Consider the following 17,462-nt stretch of genomic DNA (forward strand, 5'->3'; position numbering starts at 1 on the left):
CAGGAATATTTCCATATCAGATGCAATGAAAGCACGTGGAACAGATTGCTCTTAAACATGGAGAAGTTCTGTGGTCAGCGAGAAGCACATGGTGCATGCATAAAAATCCTTGAAAAATATTATTTTGAGGTCTGACGGCTACATTGAGGCTTGATTATTTTAATTTAATTGTGCAAAGTCAGATTGAACAAGGAGCCTGCTGGTTAAGAATTGGAAGCAATGCAGAGTACCTCCCATTCTGGATTCTTTGTCCTTTATTTCAGCCTTTTCAAGGGGTTGGCTGGCAATAGTCAGCTGTCATTTTCTTGTTGAGATATATTCATAATCAAAAACAAAGTCACTAGGAGTGTGCTTAAAAATGCCCTTGATTCTATCAGAAAACATTAAGTGTGAACTTGGGGCATTTTGCTTTTTCAGTCTGGTCTTGCATTTTAAGAAGTTCCCCTGTGAAGAAGTCTGGGGACATGGGATAATCCCTATATCCTGGACAGACCTGACTTTTTTTTTTTTTTTTGGTCCCATAGCATAGCATGTGGGATCTTACTTCCCCGACCAGGGATGGAACCCACATCCCCTGCTTTGGAAGCATGGAGTCTTAACCAGTGGACCACCAGGGAAGTTTCGTGTGTGTGCGCACGTCTGTTCAATCTCTTGCCAGGCTCCTTTGTCCATGGGATTCTCCAGGAAAGAATAGTGGAATGGGTGGTCATTTCCTCTTCCGTGGGATCTTCCTGACCAAGGGACCAAACCTGCATCTCTTTTACGTCTCCTGCATTGGCAGGCAGGTTCTTTACCACTTGCATCAACTGGGAAGCCTGAGGTCCCAGAGACCTAACGGTTTATAAGAATAAAAAGCCTTTTTGGCTTAGTCTATCAAGACTTCTGTGGTTTTTAGTAATTTATTTATTAGTCTGCTTAGTCTCTGACATGAAAGGATTCAGATCTCTCCTCTCTTAAAATACAGTCATAGGATCTATATTAAAGGCAGAGACTGAAAAAATTTTACACACATTAGACCTTTGCCCAATATAATTAGGAAGAGCTTTTGTTTAGGTGCTGAATTTTCTGCTTTAAGTTTCTAAAACATTCTAAGACAAGCCCTTTAAAAATGATGAAAAAAATGATGCTGGAGAAGAAAATGGCAACCTACTCCAGTATTCTTTCCTGGGAAATCCCACAGACAGAGGAACCTGGAGGCCTACAGTCCATGGGGACACAAAAGAGTCAGACAAAACTGAGTGACTAAACAACAAATAAATAAACTATGCTTCAATCAAATAAAATTTTTTAAAATGATATAAAAAAATTAGTCTGCTTCCAGAATTTTAGTGCTTTCCTTACAATGCTTAAGCTGTAATTTTTTTTTTCATGGATCCTCATCTCACTGCAAAAGGACAATTTCATAAAATTAGAATCCAAGGCAGACTGAATTTCCAGTGCTGACATGATTGAAGACTAACCATTAGGTATCCACTGATTTAACTAAATTTGAAAATTGTGTTGACATTTAACATTTAAGAATTTATTTAACACTCTTGAATTGAAATTGCACTAAAACTAGAAAGCATAATTTTTTCTTTTTTCAAACCAGAATATTTACCTTATTCCTACAGGAAGAGTAGGCTAGAGGTAAGAATTACTGATGAATGTGATTTTCTAAAATGTATAGTTGCTGCATTTTTTACAGAAACTGAAATTATTCAATTTGTAAAAGAGTAATAAAAAAAGACTATATTATAGTTGCTAATGTGTATTCTAGGCAAAGCTATGTCCTGCCTGCATACTTAATCCTGTCTGACTTGTGACTCCATGGACTGTAGCCCTCCAGGCTCCTCTGTCCATGGGATTTCTCAGGCAAAAATACTACAGCAGATTGCCAATTCCTTCTCCAAGGAATCTTCCCAACCCAGGGATTGAACCTGCGTTGCTGGCATCTCCTGCATTGCAGGAGGATTCTTTACTGCTGAGCAACAGGTAAAGCCCCGTAACAAGTGCAAATTTCTGTGAAAAATGATCATTCTTTACCACTAGCGCCACCTAGGAAGCCCACTAATTCTGTCTGGCTGAAAATACAAGGTGGGCCTACCCACTTGGTCCCCAGTCGTCTCCAGTCTGGACATCCGTTTTTGGTCCTTCCCACAAAGGCAGGACAAGCTGTTTTGTTTATTGTTGTGTCTCGGATGCCCAGAACAGCACTTGGCACACGATACATGCTGAATGAATAATAACTTAAAGGAGCGCGCTATTTATTCGATAAATAGTCACTAAATTAATTCATCCTCTCCCCATTTTGGTATCAACTGTTCAATTATTTGGCTCTTACTAAACGCTATCTTGGTCTCCTATGTCCAGCAAAGAATGTTCTGCTCACCCAGGCTACTTCTTTTTTTCTGGCCATACCAGGCAGCTTGAAGGATCTCAGTTCCCCTTCCAGGGACTGAACCTGTGCCCCTGGAGATGACAGTGTCCTTTCCTAACCTCTTGATGCCAGGGAATCCCCCAGGCTACTTCTGTCAGAGATGAGCAAGTTGTTGGAGACTGTGTCGTTGTGAACAGTCAGTCCTTCTTTGCCCATTTTTATACCCTGATCTCTGCCCAATTTTGGACCTGGCACACGGTAGACCCTTAGCAAATTCTCCAATGAGAAACCAGAGATAGACATTCAGGAGTGCCTCTCACTGGGTGACTCAGCCCTGCCCCATGAGCAAATAAGACCCAAGCCTCTGGATGAAGACAGGAGACTGACATGTGGAGAAGAAAGTAATTTGACAGCAGAAGGGAGGTACTGTACTAGAGCATGACATTTGACCTGCTTTCCAAGGGAGAGGACAGAAAAGGGGGCACAGACCTTGGAGGGCTCCAGACGTGGGCAGGAGCAGCTCACCCGAGGAAGAGGGGACAGGAAGGGAGGGTCATCCCTGCTCGGGCCACGAGGAGCCTGGTGTAGCTTCAAAGTAGTCAAGTCTTCAAGGGGAGACCTGAGCCTACACCTTACGGGCTCCTTTCCTCAGCAAGTGGGCAGTGAGAGGCATCCTTGGGTACCCTAGACTTGGGCACTTGCATGCATGCTAAGTTGGTTCAATTGTGTCTGACTCTTTGTGACCCTATGAACTGGAGTCCACCAAGCTCCTCTGTCCATAGGATTCTCCAGGCAAGGATACTGGAGTGGGTTGCCATGCCCTCCTCCAGGAGATCTTCCCCATGCAAGGATCGAACCTGCATCTCTTGTGTCTAACCTGTGTCTCTTGGATTGGCAGGCAGATTCTTTACCACTAGCACCACCTGAGAAGCCCTTGGGCACTGCATCACCATAAAAAAATGAGCTTCAAGAAGTTTCCATCTGAGGATTCTCACTGCTTAAGTGATGACTTCATTTCTTCAGGGAAAGACGGCCGTAGGGCTGGAAAAGATTCTCTTGAGATGGCTGCAGCTCCCGAAAGAGGTGCCTTTGGCGATCCTCCCAGAGGTGGCAGGGACAAGCCCCATCACCCCAAGCAGAGCTGGAGAGGGAGGCTTTGGTCAGGAGAGCTGCCCTCCTTTCTAAGTGAGTCACACATAAGAAAATGGCTCTTTGATTTCAGTCATGCAAACCTATGCAGCCAGACAAGGCAAGTTCTGGTTTGCAGGTTTTCTTTGCTCATGGCTGACCTTCCCTCACATTCTCCCTTAGCTAGTTTGATGAGTGAATGATGAGTTGTGGGGCTGCCTGGTGAAACCCCAACTGTCAACCCAGGAGCCAAAGCAGAGTTGGGGTGCTCTGTGTCCATCTGTCTGCAGAGATGCCTGAGAGTGGGCTGCACACAGGTGACCAGTGACCAGGAGTGGCTGTTCATCTCCAGCCCAGGGCTGGAGAGAGAAGCACTGCCATGGCAACGGCCAGCTACAGGGAGATCACAGAGGGAACAGCAGAAAAAAAGCCACAGCACCTGCATTGGTCATGGCGATGGGGAAACGGTGCAAAATGCACCATTGGAAGCCATCCCTGCCGTGAGAAGCTCGTGGCGGTGGGCAGAGTCAGAAAAGCGGCTCAGAGGAGGGAGAAAGCTTAGCCTTGACCCAGAGCTTTCGTTTTGGGGGCGGCTTATTCTCCCTAAATCCCCAGCATGATGAAATTCCAGGAAGTGAGTGTGTTGTTTACATCAATATTTAAATAAGATTCTATTTTTGTAGGAGCTTATTAATACTCATTTCCTACTTATTTCAGAACCATGCAAAGTACTTTCAGAAATTAGGGTTTTTTCCAATTACCCAACATGTTTGTGGTGAGGAGTAGAAAGACATCATTAAGTGAATCTTGCAGATGAGAAATCATGCAGAATTTCCAAGTGTTAGAAGTGGCTTGCGCTCAGACTGAAGCACAAAGCTATCCTATCCCCCACCCTTGAAAATGACTTTTCAAGAACTGATGTATTTCAGAGTTGAAAAAAGAATATGTAGGTGCAGTTCAGGAAAAACAATAAATGTTAACCTATTTCCTTGAGGACAATGTTGACTGCGCATAACAAAGGAGTTAGAGTTTGGCATTTGCTTTCATCCAGCAATCCTACTTCTTGGAATTTAACATAAAACATATTGTTGGAAATGGCAAAAGATATATCACAGGATATATCAAATGATGCTCATCATAGTAGTGTTTATGATAATGAAAACTTGAAGAGAAATGCAAATCAAAACTACAATGAGATGTCACTTCATACCAGTCAGAATGGCCTCAAAATGTCTACAAATAATAAATGTTGGAGATGGTGTGGAGTAAAGAGAACCCGCCTACACTGTTGGTGGGAATGCACGTTGATGCAGACAGTATGGAAAGCAGTAGGGTTGTCTCTTACAAAGCTAAAGAATAGAGTTGCCATATGATTCTGGAAATATATCTGGAAAAGATTAAAACTCTAGTTTGAAAAGATACATGCACCCCAATGTCCATAGCAGCACTGTTTACAATAGCCAAGACATGGAAACAACCTAAATGTCCATCAACAGAGGAATGGATAAAGAAGATGTGGTACATGTACAAATGGAATATTACTCAGCCATAAAAAGGAACAAAATAATGCCATTTACAGCAACATGGATAGACCTAGAGATTATTATACCAAGTGAAGTAAGTCAGACAAAGATAGATATTGCTTATATGTGGAATCTAAAAATAATACAGATAAATTTATTTACCAAACAGAAACAGGCTCACAGACATAGAAAAAAACTTATAGTTACAAAAAGGAATAGAGGGGGGAGGTAAATTATGAGTTTGGGGTTAACAGATACATACTACTATGTGTAAAATAGCCAAACAATAAAGACCTACTATATAGCATAGGAAACCATTCTCAATATCTTGTCATAAATTATAATGGAAAAGAATATATATGTATATATGCCTACATATAACTGAATCGATTTGCTGTTCACCTGAAATCAGCACAACATCGTAAATCAACTATACTTCAATTAAATAAAATAATTGACATACCTAATAAAATGTGATTTATTAAAGAAATGGTGGAATCAGGATTACAAATTTTAGGAAGTCTTTCAGAGATATAGATGAATGATGTCTATTCAAAGTGCAATTAGTGAGGGTAACAGAGAAGTGAGCCTTCACTTGTGGCTCTGTGGTAAAGAACCTGTTTGCAATGCAAGAGACACTGTTTTGATCCCTGGGTTGGAAAGATGCCCGAGAGAAAGAAATGGCAACCCGCTCCTGAATTCTTGCCTGGGAAAGCCCATAGACAGAGGAGGCTGGCAGGCTATAGTCCATGGGGTCTCAAAGAGTTACACACAGTACTCAGCGACTAAACAACAACGACAAATCAGAGAAGTAAGGAACAGCATCAAGAACAACTGCAGCTGAAAGATGCGGCCTCATCCTGTGGAAGCTTCATCATTTGGAGATGATCCCCTTAGGAGAACAAAGGTCTGAGCCCAAGCTTCCACCTTCCCTGATGCAGTTGGGGGTGGCTGATCAGTTTTGAGTGCAGGCAGGAAAAGAAAATCTAGGTTTGGGGCTGGATACTCTTTTGCCCCCCCAAAGATGAGCCAGGCTGTGGTTCTTTCCCTTTCCTTCTGCAGAGAAGCCCTAGGGCAGATCGCTTCCTTCTCTTCTGTAAGAGGCAGTCTGGCAGGTGGCATCCACTGCCCCATTGTTTAGTCTTCTGCAAACAGGTTATTGCCACCCCCGGTGACCATGAGCAAACTTCTGTATCAAATGCTGTGTGTCTGTGTGTCTGTGTCTGTGTGGGTGAGCATGCACGCATGCATGTGTGATGAATAATTCAGTGTGTGATATCCATGTATCCATCAGTAACTCTAGGTGGGAGGACTTTGTGCGCTGTTTTGCCTTCAAAATGCCTATCTCAATCTTCGACAATTTCAACATAACATGAAATACTTTGTCATAGGAAAAAACGCAATACCATTGATGATGGAAATATTGTTGTTTCCAGCCAATAAAATTATCTGTACCGCCTTTCCCCCAGTCCCCAAACAGAGAATATTCTAGCTGTTTTCTAGGTAAGTGATCCTTCCTCCCCTGACTGCACAGGGACTTGGACAAGACAGGCTCTCAGCTCTCCTGTCAACCTGGATTCCACGCATCCAGACAAAAGGGCTGTAAGAACAGCGTGGTTCTTTAAATCTCACCAGATCATTAGCCTCATATGTCTTTCTTTTAAGTCTTGGGTGTGAGAACCTTGACCTGAGTCCTGTTTGAAGAACAGTGCCTTCAAAGTAGGCAGAGAGTGCTGTCTGTGTTTTTGATGGGCGTGGAGCTACAGAGAGCATTCATCATGGCTGTGACTTTGCATTAACCATCTGAGCCCCACCAGTCTGCTCCCAGAGGGCCCCTGCCCATCAGACGTACCTGCCTCATCCGCGGTGATGGACAGCTCATTGCTAGGTTCACTCTTGCCAATCCGGTTCTTGGCGTACATGCGGATGCTGTAGGTGGAGGAAGGGTGGATGTCAATGATGGTGGCCGAGTTCAGCTGAGGGGAAACGTCTTTGGTTCTCTGAGCAGAATCCCAGGAGTCTTTTGGGTTTTGTTTTTCAAAAAAGAAGAGATAGAGACATGAGTTTTTTCCCTCTGCTTTTGAAAGTTCACAAGTAGGATTTTTTTTTTAAAAAAAGAAAGAAGGAAAGAAAAAAAGTTACAACTCAAAGTGAATTCTCAATGCAATGCTGCCAGTATTCTGGTGGGCCAGCCATCAGAGGGGACGCAAAACTAAACATTCAACACCCACATTGTAGGGTACAAAAGGCTGTGGGCAGCTGGTTTAAGGGAGTTTTGTCCGAGGCAACACAACAGACTCCCTGTCAGAAATCACAGAGGAAAATAGAAGTGGGGGAAGCTCATGCCAATAAAGTGAAAAAACAGCTACTTCCAAGCACTCATTGTGCAAGATGATAAAAAAAAAGTATGGTTTGAACAGCCCTCCACCCAAAAGAAAAAAAATCCTAGTTCTTTAAGGTATTTGAAACCCAGCAAAGCCGACAGAGAATGAGATGGCTGGATGGCATCACCGACTCGATGGACATGAGTTTGAGTGAACTCCGGGAGTTGGTGATGGACAGGGAGGCCTGGCGTGTTGTGATTCATGGGGTCGCAAAGAGTCGGACGCGACTGAGTGACTGAAGTGAACTGAACTGAAAGCCTTTAGCCATGTCAGACCCCTTGTCCTCCAAAAGGAGGGTGGTAAAAATGAGATACATAAATACTAATCTCAGTCTCCCCCATAAGCACTGGTCATTAAGTGTACTTCTCAGTTCTAAGTTTTGAAATCATTTTGGTGTCCAATCCTTTACTGTAGGAATTATTTTCAACCACAGCTAATTTTAAAGACAGGGCATGCCTTCGACAAAGAGCTGTCATTGAATCCATTATGGTGTGCGCCTGCTGGCTCTTGGGCTTCAACCGATGATGAGCACATCAGTGAACAGTTCTTATTTCAGGAAGAGTTTGATCAGGTACTGATTGGGATTGGGAGGGGTCAAGAGATGATTGTGGTTGTGGAAGTACCAAGATCCCCCTGAGATGGTGGCAGAGAGAATGCATGCATACTCTCACGCCCCCCTGCCCATCCCAGGATCCTCTTGCATTTGCTCTGCTGAGCTAATCAGACTTATAAGAATTGCACCTAGAGTCTGAGTCTCCTGCTGGATTCTAAACTCCATGAGGGCATGGACCATGCTGGCCATGTTTAATGCTATAGACCCAGTGCTCACACAGAGCCTGGCAAAGAATAAATGCATATGTCCTAGATGAATAAATACCTGGAAAATAGACCTCTGGGTCCTGGGAATGACCCCACACACTTTTCCACATTAATGATGGCCATGGAAGTTCCAAGGGCTGCTCTAACCAAAGATCACTGCAAGTGCAAGAGATTTCCTGGACTTGTAGGAGGAATATGTAGCTTCAAGTCTTCCTCTGAGGGTTCTTACAGGGAATGGAGTGTATAGAAACTAGCTCCTGGTACTTCAGCTGAAAGCAACAGTGCCATTCGAGTCCAAATGATTGAAGGGAGAAGGGCATGGCAGAAAAAGAGAAGACACACTATTGATACCTTGTATAAAATAGATAACTAATGAGAACCTACTGTATAGCACAGGGAGCTCTACTCAATGCTCTGCTGCTGCTAAGTCACTTCAGTCGTATCCGACTCTGTGTGACCCCATAGACGGAAGCCCACCATGCTGCCCCATCCCTGGGGTTCTCCAGGCAAGAACACTGGAGTGGGTTGCCATTTCCTTCTCCAATGTGTGAAAGTGAAAAGTGAAAGTGAAGTCGCTCAGTCGTGTCCGACCCTTAGCGACCCCACGGACTGCAGCCCACCAGGCTCCTCCATCCATGGGATTTTATAGGCAAGAGTACTGGAGTGGCTTGCCATTGCCTTCTCCGCTCAATGCTCTATGGTGACCTATATGGAAAGAAAATCCAATGACAAACCCAGACAGTGTGTTAAAAAGCAGTCGCTTTGTCAACAGAGGTCCACATAGTCAAGGCTATGGTCTTTCCAGTAGACACGTACAGGTGTGAGCTGGACAGTATGGAAGACAGAACACTGAAAAACTGATACTTTCGAACTGTGGTGCTGGAGAAGACTCTTGAGAGTCCCTTGGACTGCAAGGAGATCCAACCAGTCAGTCTTAAAGGTAATTGACCCTCAATACCCTTTGGAAGAACAAATGCTGAAGCTGAAGCTCCAATACTCTGATGAGAAGAGCTGGCTCATTGGAAAAGACCCTGAAGATGGGAAAGATTGAAGGCAGAAAAAGGGGGTAACTGAGGATAAGATGGTTGGATGGCACTACCGAGTCAATCGATATGAACTTGAGTAATCTCTGGGAGAACATGAAGAATAGGGAAGCTGGGTGTGCTGCAGTCCATGGGGTTGTGAAGGGTCAGCCATGGTTTGGGGACTGAACAACAATATGTACACATATAGCTTATTCACTTTGCTGTACAGCAGAAACTAACACAACATTGTAAAGCAACTACAATAAAAATTAAAAAGAGAAGATGCTGCAAAATAACAAATGATAGAAGAACCAAAGAATGGGATTCAATAGAGGACAAGTGATGGGAAGGAAGTTCATGCCAACAGAATGATGTATGAGTAGGAGCCCTTCCCACAGAAAGAAAGTCAGGCCTTCTGGAGAAGATAATTAGGACGGCAGGGAGGAACTCCAGGCACTGCATGATGCAGAGGCAGTTGCTAACCAGCCCCAGGAGGAAGTTGACACCTGTAGGGTCTGATGGTTCTGCCCAGGCCATTATGGAGCCTTCTGGAACTGACATAGCCATGGAAACGTGCCATATTCCCTGAGGTGTGTCTAGGAGATGGCTGAGAGCTTGCAGGGATATAGTGACTGTCTGTCTCCTTCTCCTGCCACGGAAGTCATGTGAATAGCCCCTGGGGAGTCACCAAGGAGGGGGTCTCAGGCAGGAAGTGCATGGTCCTTGGAGAAGGGGCTGTATTGTTAGCTTCTTTCTTGCAATGATTAGACTTTGAAAGAAAAGGTGATGTCAGCGATCATAACTCTTTCAGCTAAAGATCAAGAGGATGAGAAAGAGAAAGACATGTGTTATCCTGAAGGATTTTAAACTAACTGAATGAAGAAGAGGGAAGTCTAGTGAAATGTCCAAACACACTCTAGCAAGTGATATGACATCAAAAGAAGAACACAAACAGGGCATGGCTACCCAGGAGAAGAGCTGAGAGAGGGGCCAAAAGTGCCACTTCTGATCTCAGATGCCGAAGTGCACACGGACTGGTCACGGGTTATAAACAAAGTATGCTTGAGAATACCACACTGAGCATTAAAAACAGACCCCAGGGAAATCCTGACACTTGAGGATGGAACTGCAAATTGAAATACAAATAAAACTAGTAAGAATACATGATAGACAAAATATACTTCTTAGGAGGAATATGTCACGAGCAGAAAGGCATAACTAGACATGGAGCTGCAGGATGCCAGTATGGATGGGAGACTTGGGGTAAGGACATGAGCAGGAAGAGCAGGTTGAACAATGAAATGCTTGTGAGGACTGATTACAGGTCTTGCCCAGTGGAGGAAAGGGAGGGTGGTTTCTAGACTCCCAAGTACATGTAGCATCGAGGAGATTGTGTAAGTCATACAAACATGGTTTGTAAGGTATCTGTTTACTGAGATGTGGGCTTGGCTAAAGGGACCTATAGGAGATGCTGAGGTTCCCAGCACCTGTAAGAGTGGGGAGTTGCTGCCTCTGGGGTCCAAGGGGGCCAAAGGGGAGGAACTGTATTTCTGGGGTGTAGCCAGGACTGAAACCTCAGAATAGGGTCCCTGATGGAAGCTGTACACAGAGAACAGTCTCTGTAAGATCTCCTTTTGCATTGTTCTCTGGGTCTGCCATTGGGCAGGGGAAGGAGAAGGGGATGGCAGATGATGAGATGGTTATGTAGCATCACCAACTCAATGGACATGAGTCTGAGCAAACTGGGAGATGGTGAAGGACAGGGAAGCCTGCCATGCTGCAGTCCTTGGGGTCACAAAGAGTCAGACACAACTCAGTGACTGAACAAAAACAACCCAACAACCCTGAAGTCAGAGGGCAGGGGAATCTCCATGGTGTGGACTATGGGGCTCAGCTTCGGGGACAAGAGCAGACGCTGGGTTTGGGCAGAAGTCAAGGTGGTGGGTGAAGAAAAGCCAGAAGCAAGGTGAACTCAGGTTTTGGAGCAGCGTCTGCTCGCTGGGTGCCCTGCTAGGCATTTTACAAGGGTGACTTCTGCAGTCACCATATTTGTGGGCAAGTCGGAAATAACTCAAAGCTTTCTGACAACTGCACTTTCATATCCATGCAGTCGGAATCTCTGGGGGTGTTACTTTAAAAAATCTGTGCTTTAAAATATGCCTCTCTCTCTCTCTCTCTGTCTGGGAGGTTCTAGCATGTGAGAGCCACAAGGGCACCTGTGAGATTCATGGTGCTATTCCTATCCAGGAAAAAACAAGCCTCAGAGAGGGTAGCAACTTGGTCTGGTTAACAGAGCTAATAAGTGGTGAAATTGGGTAATGAACCATCTGACATTAAAACTGGCATCCATATAGAACCTCAAAGAGTTAGAACCACATGAGGCTCCATCCGTGACTTAGCATCAGACATTTACTTTTTTAAAGAGTTAGTGATTGCTTCTTGGCATGAAAGCTATAACAAACCTAGACAGTGTGTTAAAAAGCAAAGATATCACCTTGCCAACAAAAGTCTGTGTAGTCACGGCTATGGTCTTTCCAGTGGTCATGTATGGTTGTGAGAACTGCCACGGAATTGATGCCTTCAAACCGTGGTGCTGGAGAAGACTCTTGAGAGTCCCTTGAACTGCAAGGAGATCCAACGAGTCAGTCTTAAAAGAAATCAACCCTAGATACTCATTGGAAGGACTGATGCTGAAGCTGAAGCTCCAATATTTTGGTTACATGATGCGAACAGCCAACTCATTGGAAAAGACCCTGATGCTGGAAAAAATTGAGGGCAGAAGTAGAAGAGGGCATCAGAGTATGAAATGGCTGGATGGCATCACTGATGCAATGAACATGAACTTGGGAAAACTCCAGGAGATGGTGAGGGAAGGAGGCCTGGTGTGCTGCAGCCCATGGGATCAGGAAGAGCTGGATACCACTGAGTGACTGAACAACTCCTCTCTGGGTCATTCTGCTGCACAGCTAGAGTCTGGACAGATTGTATTTTCAACTGGATTCTGACAACATCCTCATGAAGTGGGGATTTTTATTTTCATTGTGAAGGTCAAGAACCTCAGACACTGTGGTTGAGGTGCTGAGAAGTGAGGCTGGGATTTGACCCCACTTGAGTTATCCCCAAGTTCTAGGCCAGCTTTCTGCAGCATGGGACCTTCACAAGGTCTCTGCTGGATACCGATGAGAATTGATTTCAACTTTCTAGGAATCTGATGGAAGTCTCACGGGCTTAGAGGAAGACTTCTAACGAGCTTCTGACTTGGCTTCCTGACAAGGAGGAGCGGTGCAGAGAGTTCGGCTAAGTGCAGGGGGGCAGGAGGTGGTGGAACTTTGCTAAGATTTGTTGTATAAGTCCTCTGGTTTGTAGGAGTGAAAGGTGAGAGAGCTGTGCAGGGTCATATTTGTCCCTTGGTTTAGAAAAAGTAAGTGAGAAGCATCTGTTGAAAAAGGAGGTAGGATTCTATGACATGATCCAGAGAGATCAGGGGTAAAGAGTATGCAGAGGTTCAGAGTCGAGTCTCTGCCTCTAAAAGTCCAATTATCACCCAAGTGAAGACTGGGGAGAGCCCCCAGGAGCAGCGTGGTTGAACTGGATGCTTGTTGATGAGCCCAGCTTGAAGGGGATGTGTCCTGGGTCAGGAGGACAGCAGATCATCAAGGACAAATGTAAGGCAGCGAACTTCATTTGGAGAAGAGTTGTTAGAGGCTTGAATAAGTGAGGGTGACCCAAAGTCTGAGAGGCAAAATTACGCAAAAAGTAGAAAATGAAGAAGTGGCTCAGAGAAGGATGAGATCTATGGTGCTGGGTGAGAGAAGGGAGGATCATCACTGGGGAAGCCACTTCCGCTCTGTCTTCTCCTTGGAGGAGAGCCCTTGTGTGAAAGGCAGCGGGGGTGGGGGGTACTAAGGTATTAAGCCCGGGCAGTGACTTGTGAGGCTCGGGGAGAAGGCACCCAAGAAGGGATGTGGGGAACATGGCAGGCTGCCGTATAAGAAGGGAGTAGATGCAGTAGGCTGCACGCTGACAGGCTGGCCTTGCACACGGGGCGCGATGCTGGAAGGGGATGGAAGGGGGATCTTAGTGTCCACCTGGAGGAGAAGCAGTGGCCACTAGGAACCCAGTATGTGGCAGCCATAGAAACCATCAGGGGCGCAGGCTACATGAAGAAAGTCAAAGGTTCCAAACGAGGGAGGTGATGGCTCCTTTGTGCCTGTACCCAGTCACATGACCCCAGGGGTGCTGCCATGGGGCCTGAGTGGAACTGAAGGGCCAGATGATGGTCTGAGGAGGGACATGCAAAGGAACTTGGGATATTTTATTTTTCTTGGCAAATGGAAAACTAAGGAGTGTCATCTGTTTTCAAACCATAAAAGGGAGGTCATTTGATCAAAGAGTTTAGGGGTGGGAATTCAATCCATAGCAACATCATAAAAACGTCATAAGCTTTAGTTAATAAACTTAATGGGATACCATTAACAATAAGAAAAACATGGGTTTATGGAGCTAAATGAGTTGATCCTGAAATTATATATGGAAAGCTAAGAAAACACTGGAAGGGAAAAGTTCCAAGGGTAGACTACCCTTACCAAATATTAAGACATAAAGCCTCTATGATTAAAACAATCTGGTACTACTGCATTAGTATATAGGTAAACCAATGGAATGGGAAAGTCCAGAAATAGACTCAATTACATATGGAAGGGGGGCAGCAGAGGGTGAGATGGTTGGATGGCATCACCGACTCAATGGACTTGAGTTTGAACAAACTCTGAGAAGATAGTGAAAGATAGGGGAGGATGGCGTGTTGTAGTCCATGGTTCATAAAGAGTTGGACACGACTGTGTGACTGAACAACAACATATGAAAACTTAGTACATGATAAGTGTGGCATCTGAAATCACTGGACAAAGGTGGATTTTTAATAAATGATGTTGGGGCAACAGAAGACCAATTTCTGGAAAAAATAAAACCAAATCCACCTCTCCCAGGGTACACAAGAGTAGACTCCAAATAGATTGGAGATCTCAGTTTAGAAAATGGAGGAAAAGAAACACAAAATGATAGAAGAAAATAGGCTGATTTATTTTATGACCACAGTGCAGAGAAAGATTTTTCTAACTTGAGTCAAAACCCAGATTCAATTAAAGAAAATATTGATAAATTTAAAAAGACACAGAGACACACAGTTAAATATGAGTTCACACATCTGCCAGGCAAGGAAAGGAGAGAGATTGCAGCAGCACACAAGAAGGAGGCATGGGCTTGAATGTGGACCTGGGATGCGTCCCTGTGGAGGAGTGGGGTCTAAGCAGCAGGTGGGAGTAACCATAGTAACTGTGTGGTCCAGGGATGGGAGGCAGCCTTTGAGGGACCCTTGTCACAGGTGATGCTGTGGTTGCCCATTTCACAGAGGAGGATGGTGGCGGGGGTGGTTACAGCTAGTAAGAGACATGGCCAGAGACACGCTGAACCCAAACTCCCTTGAGGAACCACTGGATCATCATGAGCACCTGGAAATGACTGATCCCCTGAAGACAGGGAGGCACATAGCTGCTCCCCTGACTGGCTTTGTGGGCACTAGCTCCCAGACCTGCAGTCCTTCTATTAGTGCGAGGCTTGGGGGGCAGGATCTGTCCCTCTCTCTGTAGACTCTGCAGAGTATCCCAACCGTGTATGTCTGTGTTCCTGCTGAGTTTTCATTCTTGCCTTCAGTTTCCAGATTGTTCTCTGCAAGAACATGCCTGCCTCACCTAAAAGACTTCAAGACCCAGATCTCAGAACTTCTCAATCTTTGGTTCCATCCTGCCCTTATTTCTTTAGAACGAAGGCAGGGCCTCCTCTCTGCCCTTGGGCCCGGGCAAGCCCGTGGGTCCTGATTTCTGAAAGATCCCTGCTGGTTCAGCACTGCCCTCAGCTTGCTCACCGGCTGCCCTCTACCTCCATCCCCTGCATGGGATCTGTCATGTTTCCAGGGGACAGTGTGACCACAGCCACCATGCTCCTCTCAGGAGGCTTTCTCAGGGTCCATGGAAGCATCACCTCACTTCCAGGTCTCTGGTTGTGGCTCGGGGAACCAAGGTGGTCACCATGCCTCTTCTGACATCTTTTCTTATGCATCTCTAACCCAGGACTTCTAGCCATCCTCAAGCACTATTGCTATGACCTCTATTCTTGGTTTGATCCAAACTATTTTCATCCTCAGTAATTCCTTTCCTTAACTCTCATTCTTAGACTTTTTCTGGATTCATTTCCTCATCCAGTCTCACACTTTCCCCCACCCTGACCCTTGTCAGCTCCTACAGAAACATTTCTGCACACCTGACCTGCCTTTCCACATGCCACCAGCTTAATTTTTTGCTCCAGCTTCAGCTTACAAGGTAAATGTGTCATGACAGTGTGCTGTGAAGTGATGCACGGTGCCTAGAAAGTGAGAAATTAGGCCACTTTCCTGGACTGTGAGGTTATCAAACCCTCACGAGCTGATGCTGCTCTAATTCCTAATGTCTTTCGTGTCCAAATCTAGACCTGGAGCCACAGTGGTGGTACCCTCCCCCAGCCTGATGGGTCCTAATGTTCAAAGTGGCCCTATCATTGTCGCTTTAAGATGATCACCCGGCATGCCTGATGTGGTCCTGACAGCTGGTCTGCTTTATTTCTGGGCTCTTGGTGAGCTGCCCACTCACCCAGAGGAAGCACAGGAGTGCCACCAGCCTGTCCCTGCACGTCCAGGAGGTCCCTGCAGGGTCAGAGCTGTCTCAGCAACACGTGACCCTCTGCACCAACCACCACGGCTCAGCTCAGCCCACGGCACACAGCCAGTGCTCAGGGATGTGGACACGAGGGAAGCAGAGGGAAGATGGGAAGGTAAATAATGCCAGCGGCCGGGTTGGGTTGGCAGCACCCTTTGGTGGTGACAGTGCCAAAGTGACCCACCAGGAGGGAGCAGGATTGAGGTCGTGCTTGTTCAAGGAGAAAAGAGTCAGGGCTGACCCAACAAAGAGATCTCAACACAAAATCACTCCCACCAAAGGAAATGGGGGTGGGTGTCCTTCACGCAAGGAAAGAGACAGACTGGTGAAAAGAGCTCCCTCTGAGTTTCCCGGAGTCCAGGTTGTGCTTACATTAAAAGGCAACCAATAAAACAGCTTTTGGAAGTGGAAGTACAGCTGGAGGAAATGAAGGACTTACCTGATTTATTTTTGCATTCAATGTCATAGCCCGTGATGGGGCTGTTCCCGTCAAAGCCCATGGTCCACCTGAGGGTGATGGTGCGTGCCTTCACGTCTTTGATCTCAATTTCAGGAGGATCTGGGGGCTCTGTGTGATCAACAGAAAACCTGGGTTAGTTTGAACATCGTCCAGCCGTAAGATGCTAGCGAAAATCCCGAGTGACTCACAAAAGCTTTGTCAGCATTCAACATGGCAGACTTATTTATTTATTTTTAACCTGGAAGCATTTTTTTCCTAATTGCATTTTAGGATGGAACAATTTTAGTTTTCCAAATTTGCCAATTTTCATATCACTTATAAAGCTGGACCAAACCTCAGGATTTACATGTCACTCCTCTGGCCTGGCTTGGGATCTATTAACTCAGAAACTATTTTGGCCCCAAATATGAAACTTTCATTCTGATCATCTACTTGTTGTTTAGCCACTCAGTCATGTCTGACTCTGAGATCCCATGGACTGTAGCCCGCTAGGCTCCTCGGTCCATGGGATTTCCCAGGCAAGAATACTGGAGTGGGTTGCCATTTCCCTCCTCCAGGGGCAGAACATCTAGTAAGGATTCCTAAATTTGAACAAGAAACACACACTGTCCGGGCTGCCATCAGCTGACCCAGTTCCTTTATGGACTTTGCTCCCTCTGTTTCAGGGCCAAACCTTGGTATAATCGTGAGATCTGCAAAATGAAGCTTTAGCACCAACTTTGCTCAGATTCAACATTTTCTTAAGACTTGGAAGTGTGGCATGTCAAACTGAGGCCACTTGGACACCCCGAGCATGGGCACACACTTACTGTCCTGACACAGCCAAGTTTCTCCCCCTAGGTTCTGTCCATCCTACCTTGCACTGTGAGCTGAATTATTCCACGGTCCTCCCCATAAGAATTGATAGCGTGACAGGAGAAGAAGCCAGAATCTTCTCTTACCGTTGGCAAAATCTATGTGTAAAGCAGAGAGAAATCCATCTTACCCAGAGGAATGCAGACAGAGAACAACTCAA

At 45.5% G+C, this 17,462-nt stretch overlaps 1 protein-coding gene across 2 annotated transcripts in view; it reads right to left on the minus strand.

The window, feature by feature from the left end:
- The window catches only part of DSCAM (DS cell adhesion molecule), a 337,475-nt gene that overhangs the window by 150,435 nt on the left and 169,578 nt on the right, over positions 1 to 17,462 (minus strand). For both annotated transcript variants that reach the window (XM_088828353.1, XM_055420373.2), the window contains exons 9-11: positions 17,304 to 17,400; positions 16,427 to 16,555; positions 6,863 to 7,030 (exon numbers count right to left, since the gene is read on the minus strand). In XM_088828353.1, coding sequence (XP_088684479.1) covers positions 6,863 to 7,030; positions 16,427 to 16,555; positions 17,304 to 17,400 — 394 coding nt within the window. The remainder of the gene's footprint in view (positions 1 to 6,862; positions 7,031 to 16,426; positions 16,556 to 17,303; positions 17,401 to 17,462) is intronic.

The sequence above is a fragment of the Moschus berezovskii genome, chromosome 1 (genome assembly GCF_049115385.1).
Source record: "Moschus berezovskii isolate FMDL1 chromosome 1, NW_MosBer_1.0, whole genome shotgun sequence".
Taxonomy (NCBI): Eukaryota; Metazoa; Chordata; class Mammalia; order Artiodactyla; family Moschidae; genus Moschus; species Moschus berezovskii.